The sequence below is a fragment of the Oncorhynchus tshawytscha genome, linkage group LG23, assembly GCF_018296145.1.
Source record: "Oncorhynchus tshawytscha isolate Ot180627B linkage group LG23, Otsh_v2.0, whole genome shotgun sequence".
NCBI lineage: Eukaryota > Metazoa > Chordata > Actinopteri > Salmoniformes > Salmonidae > Oncorhynchus > Oncorhynchus tshawytscha.
Window position 1 is genome coordinate 26204709 of NC_056451.1, and position 15063 is coordinate 26219771.

A 15063-nucleotide genomic window follows, 5' to 3' on the forward strand; every position below is an offset into this window, starting at 1 on the left:
TAATCTACAGTAATTGGAGAACAGTGCTGTAGTGTAATAATCTAGAGTAATACAGTATTGAGAGAGTGCTGTAGTGTAAGTGCTGTAGTGTAACAATCTAGTGTAATAAGTAATAATACAGTATTGGAGAACAGTGCTGTAGTGTAATAATCTAGATTAATACAGTATGGAGAACAGTGCTGTAGTGTAATAATCTAGAGTAATACAGTATTGCTGTAGTGTAATAATCTAGAGTAATACAGTATTGGAGAACAGTGCTGTAGTGTAATAATCTAGAGTAATACAGTATTTGAGAACAGTGCTGTAGTGTAATAATCTAGAGTAATACAGTATTGGAGAACAGTGCTGTAGTGTAATAATCTACAGTAAGAACAGTATTGGAGAACAGTGCTGTAGTGTAATAATCTATACAGTAATACAGTATTGGAGAACAGTGCTGTAGTGTAATAATCTAGAGTAATACAGTATTGGAGAACAGTGCTGTAGTGTAATAATCTAGTAATACAGTATTGGAGAACAGTGCTGTAGTGTAATAATCTAATTAATACAGTATTGGAGAACAGTGCTGTAGTGTAATAATCTAGAGTAATACAGTATTGGAGAACAGTGCTGTAGTGTAATAATCTAGAGTAATACAGTAGAACAGTGCTGTAGTGTAATAATCTAGTAATACAGTAATAGTAGTATTGGAGAACAGTGCAGTGCAGTAGTGTAATAATCTAGAGTAATACAGTATTGGAGAACAGTGCTGTAGTGTAATAATCTAGAGTAATACAGTATTGGAGAACAGTGCTGTAGTGTAATAATCTATCAGTAATACAGTATTGGAGAACAGTGCTGTAGTGTAATAATCTAGAGTAATACAGTATTGGAACAGTGCTGTAGTGTAATAATCTGGAGAACAGTGCTGTAGTAATATCAGTATTGGAGAACAGTGCTGTAGTGTAATAATCTAGCAGTAATACAGTATTGGAGAACAGTGCTGTAGTGTAATAATCTAGAGTAATACAGTATTGGAATACAGTGTTGTAGTGTAATAATCTATCAGTAACACAGTATTGGAGAACAGTGCTGTAGTGTAATAATCTAGATTAACACAGTATTGGAGAACAGTGCTGTAGTGTAATAATCTAGAGTAATACAGTATTGGAGAACAGTGCTGTAGTGTAATAATCTAGAGTAATACAGTATTGGAGAACAGTGCTGTAGTGTAATAATCTAGAGTAATACAGTATTGGAGAACAGTGCTGTAGTGTAATAATCTAGAGTAATACAGTATTGGAGAACAGTGCTGTAGTGTAATAATCTAGAGTAATACAGTATTGGAGAACAGTGCTGTAGTGTAATAATCTAGAGTAATACAGTATTGGAGAACAGTGCTGTAGTGTAATAATCAGTATTGGAGAACAGTGCTGTAGTAATATCTATCAGTAATACAGTATTGGAGAACAGTGTTGTAGTGTAATAATCTAGCCGTGCACCTGGCAACGCTTGTGCGACTCCTGTGGGAAGTAGGAGAAACAAACTGAAGCCTGCCTTACAAACCCAATTAGCCCCTGGAAACATCCCAACTCCACAGGTCACAAACCTAGCACATATATCAGCGACCACAGAGACCAGGACAGAAAGGCCTGAGTGGATTTCAGGTTGAATGATGTCAACGTCATTAAAAAATAAAATGCATTATCTTAATAGATCGACACTTGGCCCAAAATAATTAAAGTTAATCTCGTATTAAACTTGTATTTAACTTGATTCACTTTATGCCCTTGTTTCCATTTCTCCATGACTACTGATCTGACAGGATTTGATGGATGGTCCTGAAGGAAAGGAGACTAGTGAAGGATGCCAGGAACACCATGCACAAATCTTGTAATATACAATGTAGGTACAGTGCATTCAGGAAGTATTCACACCCTTTCACTTTTTCCACATTTTGTTGTGTTACAGCCTGAATTTAAAATCGATTAAATTTAGATTTTGTGTCACTGGCCTCATAATGTCAAAGTGGAATTGTGTTTTTCCTAAATTAATTTAAGTAATAAAATATTAAAAGCTGAAATGTCTTGAGTCAATAAGTATTCAACCCCTTTGTTGAGGCAAGCCTAAATAAGTTCAGGAGTTACAAATTTGCTTAGCATAGTCACAAAATAAGTTGAATGGACTTACTCTATGTGCAAAAAAATATTTTTGTGTTTACTCTATGTGTTTAAAATTATTTTTGAAGGACTACCTCATCTCTGTATCCCACACATACAATTATCTGTAAGTAAGGTCCCTGGGACGAGCAGTGAATTTCAAACACAGATTCAACCACAAAAGACCATGGAAGTTTTCCAATGCCTCGCAAAGGTCTGGGTAAAAAAAAAGCAGACATTGACTATACCTTTGAACATGGTGAAGTTATTAATTACAATTTGGATGGTGTATCAATACACTCAGTCACTACAAGGATACATGCATCCTTCCTAACTCATTTTCCTGAGAGGAAGGAAACTGCTCAGGGATTTCACCATGAGGCCAATGGTGACTTTAAAACAGTAATAGAGCTTAATGTCTGTGATAGGAGAAAACTGAGGATGGCTCAATAACCTTATAGTTACTCAGAGTGGTCCCATAGACTAAAAGTAACATATTAAATGTAAATCCGGGATACTCAAATTAGTATAATATGTTACGTTTGGTATGGCTACATAAGACAGAAGGTTACTGAAGGCAAAACCAAAAGGAGGGTGGTTGGTCAGGATGGATGGGTAGGCATACAACGCGGACGTCTAGCAACGTTTCGTGTTTGAATCTCATCACCAGCTAGCTACCGTTAGCATTAGCCACCTAGCTAACATTAGCCACAACAAATTAGAATTTGTTACATATCATGAGTTTTGCAAATTAGTAACATATTGTACGTTTTGGAAATTCTTAACATATTATACAAATTTAAATGCGTAACATATCAAACGAAATGGATGGACATCCACAAATGTATACATACCATATGAAACGTAACATATGATACTAAATGGAGCGTTGTGAATTTACCTACAGAATAATATGAAATGCTCGAAGACCAGGTTGTCTAAATAACAGAGTGAAAAAAAGGAAGCCTGTAAAGAATAAAAATATTCCAAAGATGCTTCCTGTTTACAATAAGGCACTAAAGTAAAATTTTTAAAAATGTGAAATTAACTCTATTCCGTTCATTTTCATCCTAAAAAACTCCCTAGCCATTGTCGATGACAAGCATACCCATACCATGTTGCAGCCACCACCATGCTTAAAAATATGAAGAATGGTACTCTGATGTACTGTGTTTGATTTGCTTATTCAGGATATAAAGTTAAGCAATACCTGGTTCAGTCTGCTTTCCAGCAGATACTGGGAGACAAATTCACCTTTCAGCAGGACAATAACCTAAAACACAAGGAAAATATACTCTGGAGTTGCTTACCAAGACAACATTGAATGTTCCTGAGAAGCCTAGTTACAGTTTTGACTTAAATCGGCTTGAAAATCTATGGCAAGAGAACATGTCTATCTAGTAATGATCAACAACCAACTTGACAGAGCTTGAATTGTAAAAATAATAATGTGCAAATGTTGTAGAATCCAAGTGTGCAAAGCTCTTAGAGACCCAGAAAGACTCACAGCTGTAATCACTGCAAAAAGTAATTCCAACATGTATTGACTCAGGTGTGTGAATACTTACGTAAATTAGATATTTATGTTTTTCATTTTCAATAGATTTGCAAACATTTCTCAAAACATGTTTTCACTTTTTCATTATGGGTATTGTGTGTATGAGAAAATCATATTTTTTGTTTTATTCAGGCCGTAACACAACAAAATGTGAAATAACTCAAGGTGTATGAACACTTTCTGAAGGCACTGTACACACACAGGGAGGTTTAACTGAAATAAGTTAACATGATGAGCATTTATCATAAGCTTCAATGGCATCAGTGGTGCAATCAGCAACAATAAAGAATTGGTAAGAATTCTGTTCTATGCATTTAACAAATTAGGGCACCTTGTTTTGAAGGCATAGGCAGCAGAAATCACAACGTAAAAACCATGTCAAAAGGACAAATTGGAGGCTATTGTTCTCACATTTGAACACAAAATCCACTTTTCAAAAGTGCAAACGACAGTGTCTTTAATAGTAAGAAAGTTAAATAATATCAGTCAATAATAAGTACAGCTCCCACAAGAGAATAAAATAATATAGTAATAAAGAACAGGGGGCCTCCCGGGTGGCGCAGTGGTTAAGGGCGCTGTACTGCAGCTTCGCGTCCAGGCTCTGTCGTAACCTGCCGCGACTGGGAGGTCTGTGGGGCGATGCACTAGCGTTGTCCAGGTTAGGGAGGGCTTGGCCGGTAGGGATGTCCTTGTCTCATCGCGCACCAGCGACCACTGTGGCGTGCGGGGCGCAGTGCGCGCTAACCAAGGTTGCAAGGTGCACGGTGTTTCCTCTGACACATTGGTGCGGCTGGCTTCCGGGTTGGATGCGTGCTGTGTTAAGAGGCAGTGCGGTTGGGTTGTGTATCGGAGGACGCATGACTTTCAACCTTCGTCTCTCCCGAGCCCGTACAGGAGTTGTAGCGATGACACAAGATAGTAGCTACTAAAAACAATTGGATACCATGAAAAAAGGGGTAAAAAAAAAAGAACAATTTTACAATAAAACATTGCGACAGCATTTTTTACAACATAATTGTTTGTACTTTGGTAGTGCAAATGTATTGTTACATTTTCCGCCCTATAGTTGTGGAAATGACAAAAATCTCACCATAATTTCCGAACCTGTAAGGAAATGGAAATAAAATACATTCAAGAGTAATTCATTTTATAAATATAACCAATCTCATTGGAAAGTACCGTTCAGGTACTTTTCATTCAAAAGTAATTTTCAATCCCTTTCAGTGTCAAGAGTTGTCCAAGTCGAAAACAGTGAAGCTACACCATCTTTGCTCTCCTCCTCCTCCCCTCCTTCGCCTTCTCCACCTCCTCCTCCTTCTCTCCTTCTCCTCTTCCTCCTCCTCCTTCTTCTCCTCCTCCTTCTCCTCTTCACCTTTCCTTTATTCAAGAGGATCAGCCTCAGGAAATTACCTCAGAATCTGGTTCAGAGTCAGAGTTGTCCAAGTTGGACACAGTGGAACTATACCACTCTTCTGTGCCCTCATCTCCATCCCCGCCTTCTCTTCCTCCTCCCCCTGCTCCTCTCTCGGACAGCATCTCCATAGCTGCCTGGTGGTAAGGGTGTTTGCGTCTGGTGTGTCGACGCAGGGTGTTGCGCTCGGCGAAGCGTGTGTGGCACAGCTGGCACTGGTAGGGCTTCTCTCCTGTGTGTACCCTCTGATGGCGCTGCAGCTCGCCTGCCTCCCTGAAACGCTTGGAGCAGATGGGGCACACAAAGTTCCTCTCGCCCGTGTGAATGTGCTTGTGTCTCTGTTCAGGGTCAAAGGACGAGGGTCACGTTTGTTAGATAATACTATACATTCATGTTCATATATCATGATATGTTTATACCGACTTATTACATAGCAGTCATAACAAGATGAAATCTGACACAAAGGACCTAGTTCCACTTCAAACACAATCAAAACAGGAAACCTACAAAAATGACTACCAACCAGTAGCACTCACGACTGTAGCTATGAAGTGCTTTGAAAGGCTGGTCATGGCTCACATCAACACCATTATCCAAGAAACCATAGACCCACTCCAATTTGCATACCACCATTTCAGATCCTGCCATTTCCCACCTCTATTGCACTCCACACTGCCCTTTCCCACCTGGACAAAAGGAACATCAATGCTATTCATTGATTAGAGCTCAGCGTTCAACACCATAGTGCCCACAAAGCTCATCACTAAGCTAAGGACCCTGGGACTAAACACCTCCCTCTGCAACTGGATCCTGAACTTCCTGACGGGCCGCCCCCAGGTGGTAAGAATAGGTAACATAACAGCCGCCACACTGATCATCAACACAGGGGCCCCTCAGGGCGGGCTGCGTGCTCACTCCCCTCCTGTAATCTCTGTTCACTCATGACTGCATGGCCCGGCACGACTCCAACATCATCATAAAGTTTGCCGATGACAAAACAGTGGTAGGCCTGATCACCAACAACGACGAGACAGCCTATAGGAAGGTCTGGCCGTGTGGTGCCAGGACAACAACCTCTCCCTCAACGTGATAAAGTCAAAGGAGATGATTGTGGACTACAGGAAAAGGAGGCCCGGGCATGCCCCCATTCTCATCGACGGGCTGTAGTGGAGCAGGTTGAGAGCATCAAGTTCCTTTGTCTCCACATCACCAACAAACTATCATGGTACAAACACCAAGACAGTCGTGAAGAGGGCACGACAATGCCTATTCCCCCTCAGGAGACTGAAAAGATTTGGCATGGGTCCTCAGATCCTCAAAAGGTTCTACAGCTGCACCATCGAGAGCATCCTGACTGGTTGCATCACTGCCTGGTATGGCAACTGCTCGGCCTCCGACCGCAAGGCACTACAGAGGGTAGTGCGTATGGCCCAGTAGATCACTGTGGCCAAGCTTCCTGCCAACCAGGACCTCTATACCGGGCAGTATCAGAGGAAGGCCCTAAAATTCGTCAAAGACTCCAGCCACCCCAGTCAGACTGTTCTCTCTTCTACCACATGGCAAGTGGTACTGTGGCACCATGTCTAGGTCCAAGAGGCTTTTAAACAGCTTCTACCCCCAAGCCATAAGACTCCTGAACATCTAATCAAATGGCTACCCAGACTATTTGCATTGCCCCCCCCCCTTTTACACTGCTGCTACTCTCTGTTATTATCTATGCATAGTCACTTTAATAACTCTACCTACATGTACATATTACCTCAATTACATCTGTTCCATACCCCCTTATTTTACTGCTGCTCTTTAATTATTTGTTACTTTTATTTCTTATTTTATTTCTTGTTTATTTTTTTATTTTATTTTTAACTGCTTTGTTGGTTAGGGGCTTGTATGTAAGCATTTCACTGTAAGGTGAAAGGTGAAACACCTGTTGTATTTGGTGCATGTGACAAATTAAATTTGATTTGATTTGAAAACAACATGTCATCATGAGCCCACCAAATCACCACACCACAATTCAAACATTTATTAACAACTGAGCTCACCTGCAAATGGCTGGAGCGTTTGAAGGCCTTGCCACACTGCAGGCAGACATGGGGTTTGTTCTGAGAGTGGGTGATGGAGTGACGCTCCAGGTCAGACAGGTAGTAGAAGATCCTGGGGCAGAGAGGGCAGTAGAGGACCCTTCGTGGCCCAGAGGAGGGAGAGGAGGCTGGGGACAGGGGGTCCAGAGGGTCCAGGGGGTTCAGGTTCCTGGGTCCGCTGGAGGAGAAGATGGGGGCAAGGGGAGGGGAGGGAGGAGCGGTGGCAGAGGAGAAGTAGAGATGGTCGTCCCATGGGAGGGAGGTGTGCTTTGACTCTGGGGATTTTGATTGGTCGGATGCCTCCAAACGGAAGTCAAAGGACAGAGAAGGTGATTGCAGGTGTGTAAGGGGAGGGGCTTTAGTAGGAGATGACCCATTTGGGACATACTCCATTTGGGTTTCTTCAGTAGATAGTGAATGATGATCGGTGTTGGGGTCACAACAGTTTGGTTCAGTGTGTTTGTGAGGAGGTGAGCTGAGTAGAACTGCTTTAGAACTGCCATCAGCACTGGGCTGCTTGGAGGGAGGGGAGGAGACCACAGAGGGGGAGGTCAGGGGGGCGGGAGGGTTAACGATGAGACTCTCTCTTGATAGGATGGTAGGGGAGTTGTTGGGTGTCGATATTATAACTGGGTGGGAGGGATTGGCAGGGAGGGATGACACTGATGTGGCAAGCTGACCAGAAGAGAGAGAGAGAGAAAGAGGGGATGAAGAGGAGGCAGTGATTTGGGAGAGCTGACCGGTGGAGCGGTCAATAAGAGCAATGGGGGTGGAGGTAGAGAAAGACTGACCGGAGGAAGAGGTGGTGGAGGAGGAGGAGAGGAGAAGGAACATAGAGGTGGAGGCACTGGGAGTGTTTTGGGTGAGGGAGAGGGGGAGGGGGAGAGAGAAGGCCAGGAGGCCTGGGTTGGTATCAGTCTTGGTTAGGGGGATGGAGGAGTGCTGGGGGGGGAGGAGGAGAAGAGGATGATGGGGGTGTTGGAGGAGGGGTTAGTCAGGATCTGGATGGGCTGAGGGGGTTGGAGGTGTACAGCAGAACCAGAGGGTTGGGAAACAGCAGCACTAGCCTCACTAACATATTTCACACCTGAATCTAGAACCTTATGGGGTTCCACATTCTGTGAGAGTTCTGGGTTCTTTGAGTGTTCTGTATTGTTTAGAAGTTCTGACTTCTGTGAGGGTTTCATAGATGTAACAGGAGCGGGACATGTGTTTTCCTTGTGTGTGTGTGGAGTTTTTACTAAACTTTGGCTGAGGTAAGTGACCCCTGCTGTGGTTATATGAGACGACCTGTCATCCTCTACCTCCAATGAGCTGGAATGCACCTTTGGCTGGCTTGAGGGGGGGTTGTCTGGCCTGGAAGAGTCCATTTGGGGCACTTTGTGCCCCTCAGGGGTGAGTGTGTATGGAATACCCTGGTCATCTATCAGGAGAAGACCTTCACTTTCAGAGTCTATGGAAGAGAGGGAGGTGAAAACGGAGGTAGAGAAGAACAAGGGAGACAAGAGAGGTCCCCCCAAAATGTCAGCTCCATCCATTCTCAATATAGAATCCTCTTCATCATCGCCATCATCTTCCTCTACTATGTCCCTATCTCCATCCCCCTCTACCTCATCTACCTCCATAAGCAGTGAGCTCTCATGCCAAAGGCTCCTCTCCTTAATCTCTCTCTTTTTAGGGAAGCTCAGATCCAATACTTCTCCCTCCTCTTCCTCTCTTCTCCCCCAAACTCCATTCCCTGCCTCTGCTCTCTCTCCTCTATCCTCTCCCGGTCTCTCTTTTCCACCATGACATCGACTAGGGGGTAGGAAAAGAGGGATCACTCTCTCATCCTCTCTATCTTTCCTTTCTTTCTCTCCCCTTATCCCTCCATCCCTCTCTGCCTTGGCTGTGTCGGAGATGAGAGGCGTTTCAGGGACAATGGGACTACCATTCCTGTGTTGTGTAACATCACACTCTCCATCTCTCCTCTCATCCCTCTCTTCTGTCTCCATCCTATAGAGAAGCTCCTCCGTGTGTTTTATCTCTTCAACACACACATCCTCCATGTGACCCGTACCAGTCACAGTAGTGGAGGTCAGGGCATTTCAACTGATCCCAGACCAAACAGCTCTGGCTTCTAACCTACTCCCTTTAGAATCAGAGGGAGACACGTCTTTGGTAGAGCTGAGAGCTGCAGAGTCTGTGATTGGCCTGTTGCACAATCCAGGAACGTCTGATTTGACTCTTATTGGTTGATCGCACACACCAGGAGACTGTGATTGGTTGGTTGAGCCCGCAGGGTTCAACTGCTTCCTGTAATGCTGGCTGTGTCCCGCTCACATCTGGCACTCTCCCAGCCCCTCCTCGTTTGGCCTAAAAAGGTTTTGATTGGAAACCTGTACTGGAGTACACCTGTTTAAGGGAGCATTATTGGAGGTTACCTGGTGGGCAGGATAAGATCAAGGAGTCCACTGGCTCCTCATGGATCTCTGGCACAGTCCCCGATCTCTTCAAGGATTGGCCGACACTCCTGTCATCTGAGCCACCATTGGTCAGAGCCCCTGTCTGTTGAGAATCCATTTTGGAACATGCCTGAATCTGTAAAATGGGGATTCAATATTTTATCATCTTAACAAGAGATGAATTATTACATTAAAATAATAAGGACTTGTCAATCAAATGACTATAGGCTTCATTGATAAGGAAGATGTCCTGAGGTGGCCAGGTGTCTTTATGCTATTTCACAGGATATCAGAGCAGCAAAATGAGGAAGTTGATTAAATTAGTATCATGTTGTTAGAGTATCTTACTTGTTCTTTCATTGTGCATACTGAAATATGCCTAGACTCAAACTATTCACATAGACTAAATAGGCTATTATGAATTTCTTAAACTCCTATTCTTGTTTTACTTCAAAAACAGGGCCTTCAGGAAGTATTCACACCCTTCGGCCTTTTCCACATTTTGTTGTGTTACAGCCTGAACTGAAAATGGGTTAAATGTAGATATTTTTGTCACCGGCCTACCACACAATACCCCATAATGTCCAAGTGGAATTATGTATTTCAAAAGTTTTACAAATTCATTAAAAATGAAAAGCTGAAATGTCTTGAGTCAATAAGTATAATAAGTATTCAATCCCTTGGTTATGGCAAGTCTAAATAAGTCCAGGAGTAAAACATTGCTTAACAGGTCACATAATAAATTGCATGGACTCACTCTCTGTGCAATAATAGTTTTTAACATGAATGACTACCTCATCTCTGTACCCCAATTATCTCTAAGGTCCCTCAGTCGAGCAGTGAATTTCAAACACAGATTCAACCACAAATACCAGGGAAGTTTTCCAATGCCTCGCAAAGGGCATCTATTCGTAAATGGGTACAAAAAAGGCCATTTGAGCATGGTGAAGTTATTCATTACACTTTGGATGGTATATCAATACACCCAGTCACTACAAAGATACAGGCGTCCTTCCTAACTCAGTTGCCGGAGATTTCACCATGAGGCCAATGGTGACTTTAAAACAGTTACAGGGTTGAATAGCTGTGATAGGAGAAAAGTGAGGATGGATCAACAACATTGTAGCTACTCGACAATCCTAACCTAGTTGACAGAGTGAAAAGAAGGAAGCCTGTGCAGAATACAAATATTCCAAAACATGAATCCTGTTTGCAACAAGGCACTAAGGTAATACTGCAAAAAATGTGCAATTCACTTTTTGTCTTGGATACAAAGTGTTATGTTTGGGGTAAATCCAATACAACACACATTACTGAGTACCACTCTCCATATCTTCAAGCATAGTGGTGGCTGCATCATGTTATGGGTATGCTTGTAATCGTTAAGGACTGCAGAGTTTTTCCAGGATAAAAAAAGCTATGGAATTGAACTAAGCACAGGCAAAATACTAGAGGAAAACCTGGTTCAGTCTGCTTTCCACCAGACACTGGGATTTGAATTCACCTTTCAGCAGGACAATAACCTAAAACACAAGGCCAAATCTACACTGCAGTTGCTTACCAAGAAGACAGTGAATGTTCCTGAGGATCCGAGTTACAGTTTTGATTTAAATATGCTTGAAAATCTATGGCAAGCTCTGAAAATGGTTCTTTACCAATGATCAACAACCAATTTGACAAAGTTTAAAGAATGTTGAAAAGAATAATGGACAAATGTTGCACAATCCAGGTGTGGAAAGCTCCTAGAGACTTACCCAGAAACACTCACAGCTGTAATCACTGCCAAAGGTGATTTTAACATGTATTAACTCAGGGGTTTGAATACTTACTTAATCAAGATATTATAGTGTTTTATTTTTCATGAATTTGTTAAAAAATATATTTTAAAACATATTTGAATTTTTCTTCCACTTTGACATTACAGAGTATTTTGTGTAGATTGTTGGGGGGGAAACTGACCATTAAAACCATTTTAATCGCACTTTGTAACAACAAAATGTGTCAAAAGTTCAGGGGTGTGAATACTTTCTGAAGGCACTGTAGGTTAAATCATCCCCATCGCCTTCATAACATCCCCACCACCACCTTGTCATTATCACCATTACATTGTCACCATCATCATCAATTATCGTCATCATCGACAACATTATCATCATTCAAACCGGTTCCAATTACTGCTATTATCTCAATAACTTGAGGCGAGATTTGTTTTAAAGGCTACAGCGTGTGGTCTCATGTTCTACAATCATAGATTACCTGATATGCTTAATTGCTATGATTGTCAATCTTAAAAATGTAACGCAGCATGCGTAAATTACGCACATGTTACATTACATTTGCTGTTATTATGGACTTCACTGGTTTTATATAATTTGCTTACCGGGGCTCTAAACAAAGTCGCCAATATACCACATAGAATGAACGCGACAGTCTGCAGTGGAGGGTTCAAGGGAGCATGATGTCAGCGAAATCATACTATCCGGGGGTAAAGCCCATTTTTTCTTTCGATTTCAGAATTTCATTTGCCTGCCATAGTCTAACACAAAATAAGACATTCGTTAAATATCTGGCAACGGGTTTGGGTCGACATCATATTTGTTTTCCTCCTTTTGAACCCTTATCCATCCTTGTACTGTATTTATGTTGGAATAAAAAGTGTCGCTATTCATGGGAGTCGCCATTGCGCGCAGTCCGAGGTCCGAATAGCCAAACCCTGTTTCATATCTGTGGATGTACTGCGCATCAATGGACACGACCCTCGAACCTGGGACAATGTTTGCTAACTGCATTTAATGTAATATATTCGGCTCACTTATTTTGAATGACGCCGCGGTATTTGTCTAAATTATGTTGATATTTTTGCCGTAATAACTGCCCTTGCTGTCTATGGACCCACAACCAGCCATTTTACAAGTCGAGGGTTCGAGCCCTGTAGGGAGCTCAGCCCGACAGCTGGCAGAAAGGGCGATGTAGGAAACTTAATTGTCTGGACATACACTTGTCACAATATAACAGGCGTGGGATGCGCCCGGTATACTGCCCATACATTTAAAACTGGATAATAAACTACATACTCCACCCATAAGTCACTCGCTGCATAGACACTGGCTTACCCGAGCTGTGGATACTTCCGGAGGACCAAATATGAATGAGAGGCGGACTAGTTAGGATTGGAGATTCTGCGCGCAGCCTGCTGCACGAGCAGAGAGAGGTGGGAGCTCATGGTGTCGCAGCATTCGGCTTCGGTTAGTGCTATTTGGGATCCTTGGGCCGTCCTAACTTTAACCCCTACCCATACCATAACCTTAGCCCTTACCCAAATGTAAACTTTAAAGTGGAGGTAGAGACGTCCCGAGGATACCGGATAGCAAGGACAATTCTGGGTCCGACTAGACTCAATCCATGTTGAGTAAACAGTGGGCAGCTACTGTATATGGTATGAGATCAGATCAGATCACCATTTAATCCAAGTACATGTAACCTTAGAAAATACAAAAGAGGGATGTGTGTGTGTGTGCGTGTGCATGCACGTGTGGGAGCGAGAGAGAGAGATATCAGGGTGTCCTAATTGTTGTGAAAATCAAGTGTTCATCTCTATTTCATTTCAATTACATGAAAATCACATTCATCACATTACAGCAAAACGTTGTTTTTATTTAAAAACCGTCACATCAATAGAACTTCCAAGCCTCGGGGCTTGGTGTGTCAACAACAGAAGGAGGAGGAGTATCCTGAGGGCCAGGTTGGGGCAGGAACACACTATGTTAAAACAAAACAACACGTAAGGTCAGTCAGATCCCGCAGTGGGAGGAGTCAGAGTCACACGGTAACAACACATGAAGTGAACATTTGAACTATATGAGTCATGACTACGTTTTACTTCTGTATTAATGCATGTATTATCATTAACACAGCTGTTATTAAGACATGTAGAGCCTATCATTGGTACAGGCTTAGAGAGAGGGGGACAAGAGATAGAGATGGGAGTGTTGGGGTATTAGTCCAGGTCTACAAGAGAGCAGGCCTCGATCTCCGACACCAGCCGATGAGGGAACAGTTTGTACTGCAGCCAGGTGGGTTCTAGGACACAGAAGGAGAGAGATGATAGACATGTTACATCAAATGAAGACAATATAAGCACATACTGTCTCTGACTGAACCCTGAGGTCTCCTGACCACTGAACAGTCACATAGAAAGACTAGTAAGGCACCAAGGGGTTTTCCATAGATCCTGTTAGACAGGGCACCAGTTCTGGGTTCCCAACTCACCCAGGTAGCAGAAGGGGGGGTTGAGCCTGCCGTCGAAACAGGTCTGTGTGTAGGGGAAGCTGCACTGCTTCCTGGAGTGTTTACAGTAGAACGTCACGCTCTCCCCGTGAGGAACCACCGAGTCTGTCACGTCATAGGGCCAACGCTTCAGCCCACCAATCAGAACACGGCTCCGCTCCGCTATGATTGGACAGCGCGCTAAGAGCAGGAAGTACAGGATGAAGAACAAATAAAGAAGAAAGGTCAATATTCTACCTACACTCTCTCTGTCTCTCACTCACACACACACACACACACACACACAGTGGGCCCTGGGTGTATCAGTTAGGACTCACCTCTGCAGTAGGGCACTGTGCTCCAGGTGCCGTTGGGCTGGCAGGTGACCCGGTTGGGTCCATCCAGCAGGTGGTTCTTCTTACAGAGGTAATAGATGGCATCGCCCACATTGTACTCAGTCCTCTGTACTGCCACCAGGTACCCCTGGTTCACCTCCTGGGGGGGCGGGCACCACACCCCTGGAACAGGAGAGAGAGGGTCACTGTATATACACATTTACTTGTTCTTCAAGCCTGCACACCCTGTGAGTCCCTAGGATCAGACCAGGATACAAGAACATTGCTGAATGAATTGGCAAGAGATGTTATTCTCTGTTTAGGCCAAAAGGTGGCAGTAAAGCACTATGAAACATAACAACCGACATTTCAGTCTCTCTCACACATAAAAAGACACACACACACAAAGTAGAACGATTTCATGTGCAGAGTACAATAACCTCCTCCGCAAAATACACACACACAAACACACAACCACACTCAAAAGGCCCCATCCACCCACACGCCAACCATCAAATTCCATGGCTCTGATGCTCTCCCTCTGCTTGCTCTCTCTCTATCAAACACTATATATTATAAAACACACACACGTACTTTGACAGATGGGGTGAGGGTACTGCCAGGTCTGATCAATATTACAGAAATTCTCACTGTTTCCCACCAGCTCCCTGGAGAGAGAATGGGGAGAGAGAATGAGAGAGAGGGGTTGGTTATATACACTAAGCGGTGTAGTAGGGGTTAAATGTTCACCTCTCCGTTGTCTCTGTTTCAGAAAGTCTGTATTTTGCATACAATACATGATTCCAATTGACATATGCATTGGGATG

General features: G+C 43.1%; 2 protein-coding genes across 3 annotated transcripts in view; both read right to left on the bottom strand.

The window, feature by feature from the left end:
* Positions 1-4589: 4589 nt before the first annotated feature.
* On the bottom strand, positions 4590-13023 carry LOC112234903 (zinc finger protein 362). Its single transcript, XM_024403219.2, has 3 exons — positions 12749-13023; positions 7153-9771; positions 4590-5445 (listed from the first exon to the last, which is right to left on the bottom strand). The coding sequence occupies exons 2-3, from the start codon at positions 8023-8025 to the stop codon at positions 5095-5097; spliced, it is 1224 nt and encodes a 407-aa protein (XP_024258987.2). The 5' UTR covers positions 8026-9771; positions 12749-13023; the 3' UTR covers positions 4590-5094.
* A 240-nt stretch (positions 13024-13263) lies between these two features.
* ntd5 (ntl-dependent gene 5) overlaps positions 13264-15063 on the bottom strand; it is a 35493-nt gene continuing 33693 nt past the window's right edge. For both annotated transcript variants that reach the window (XM_042305035.1, XM_042305034.1), the window contains 4 exons: positions 14831-14904; positions 14240-14419; positions 13905-14102; positions 13264-13715 (listed from right to left, as the gene is read on the bottom strand). In XM_042305035.1, coding sequence (XP_042160969.1) covers positions 13633-13715; positions 13905-14102; positions 14240-14419; positions 14831-14904 — 535 coding nt within the window. In that variant the 3' untranslated portion in view covers positions 13264-13632. The remainder of the gene's footprint in view (positions 13716-13904; positions 14103-14239; positions 14420-14830; positions 14905-15063) is intronic.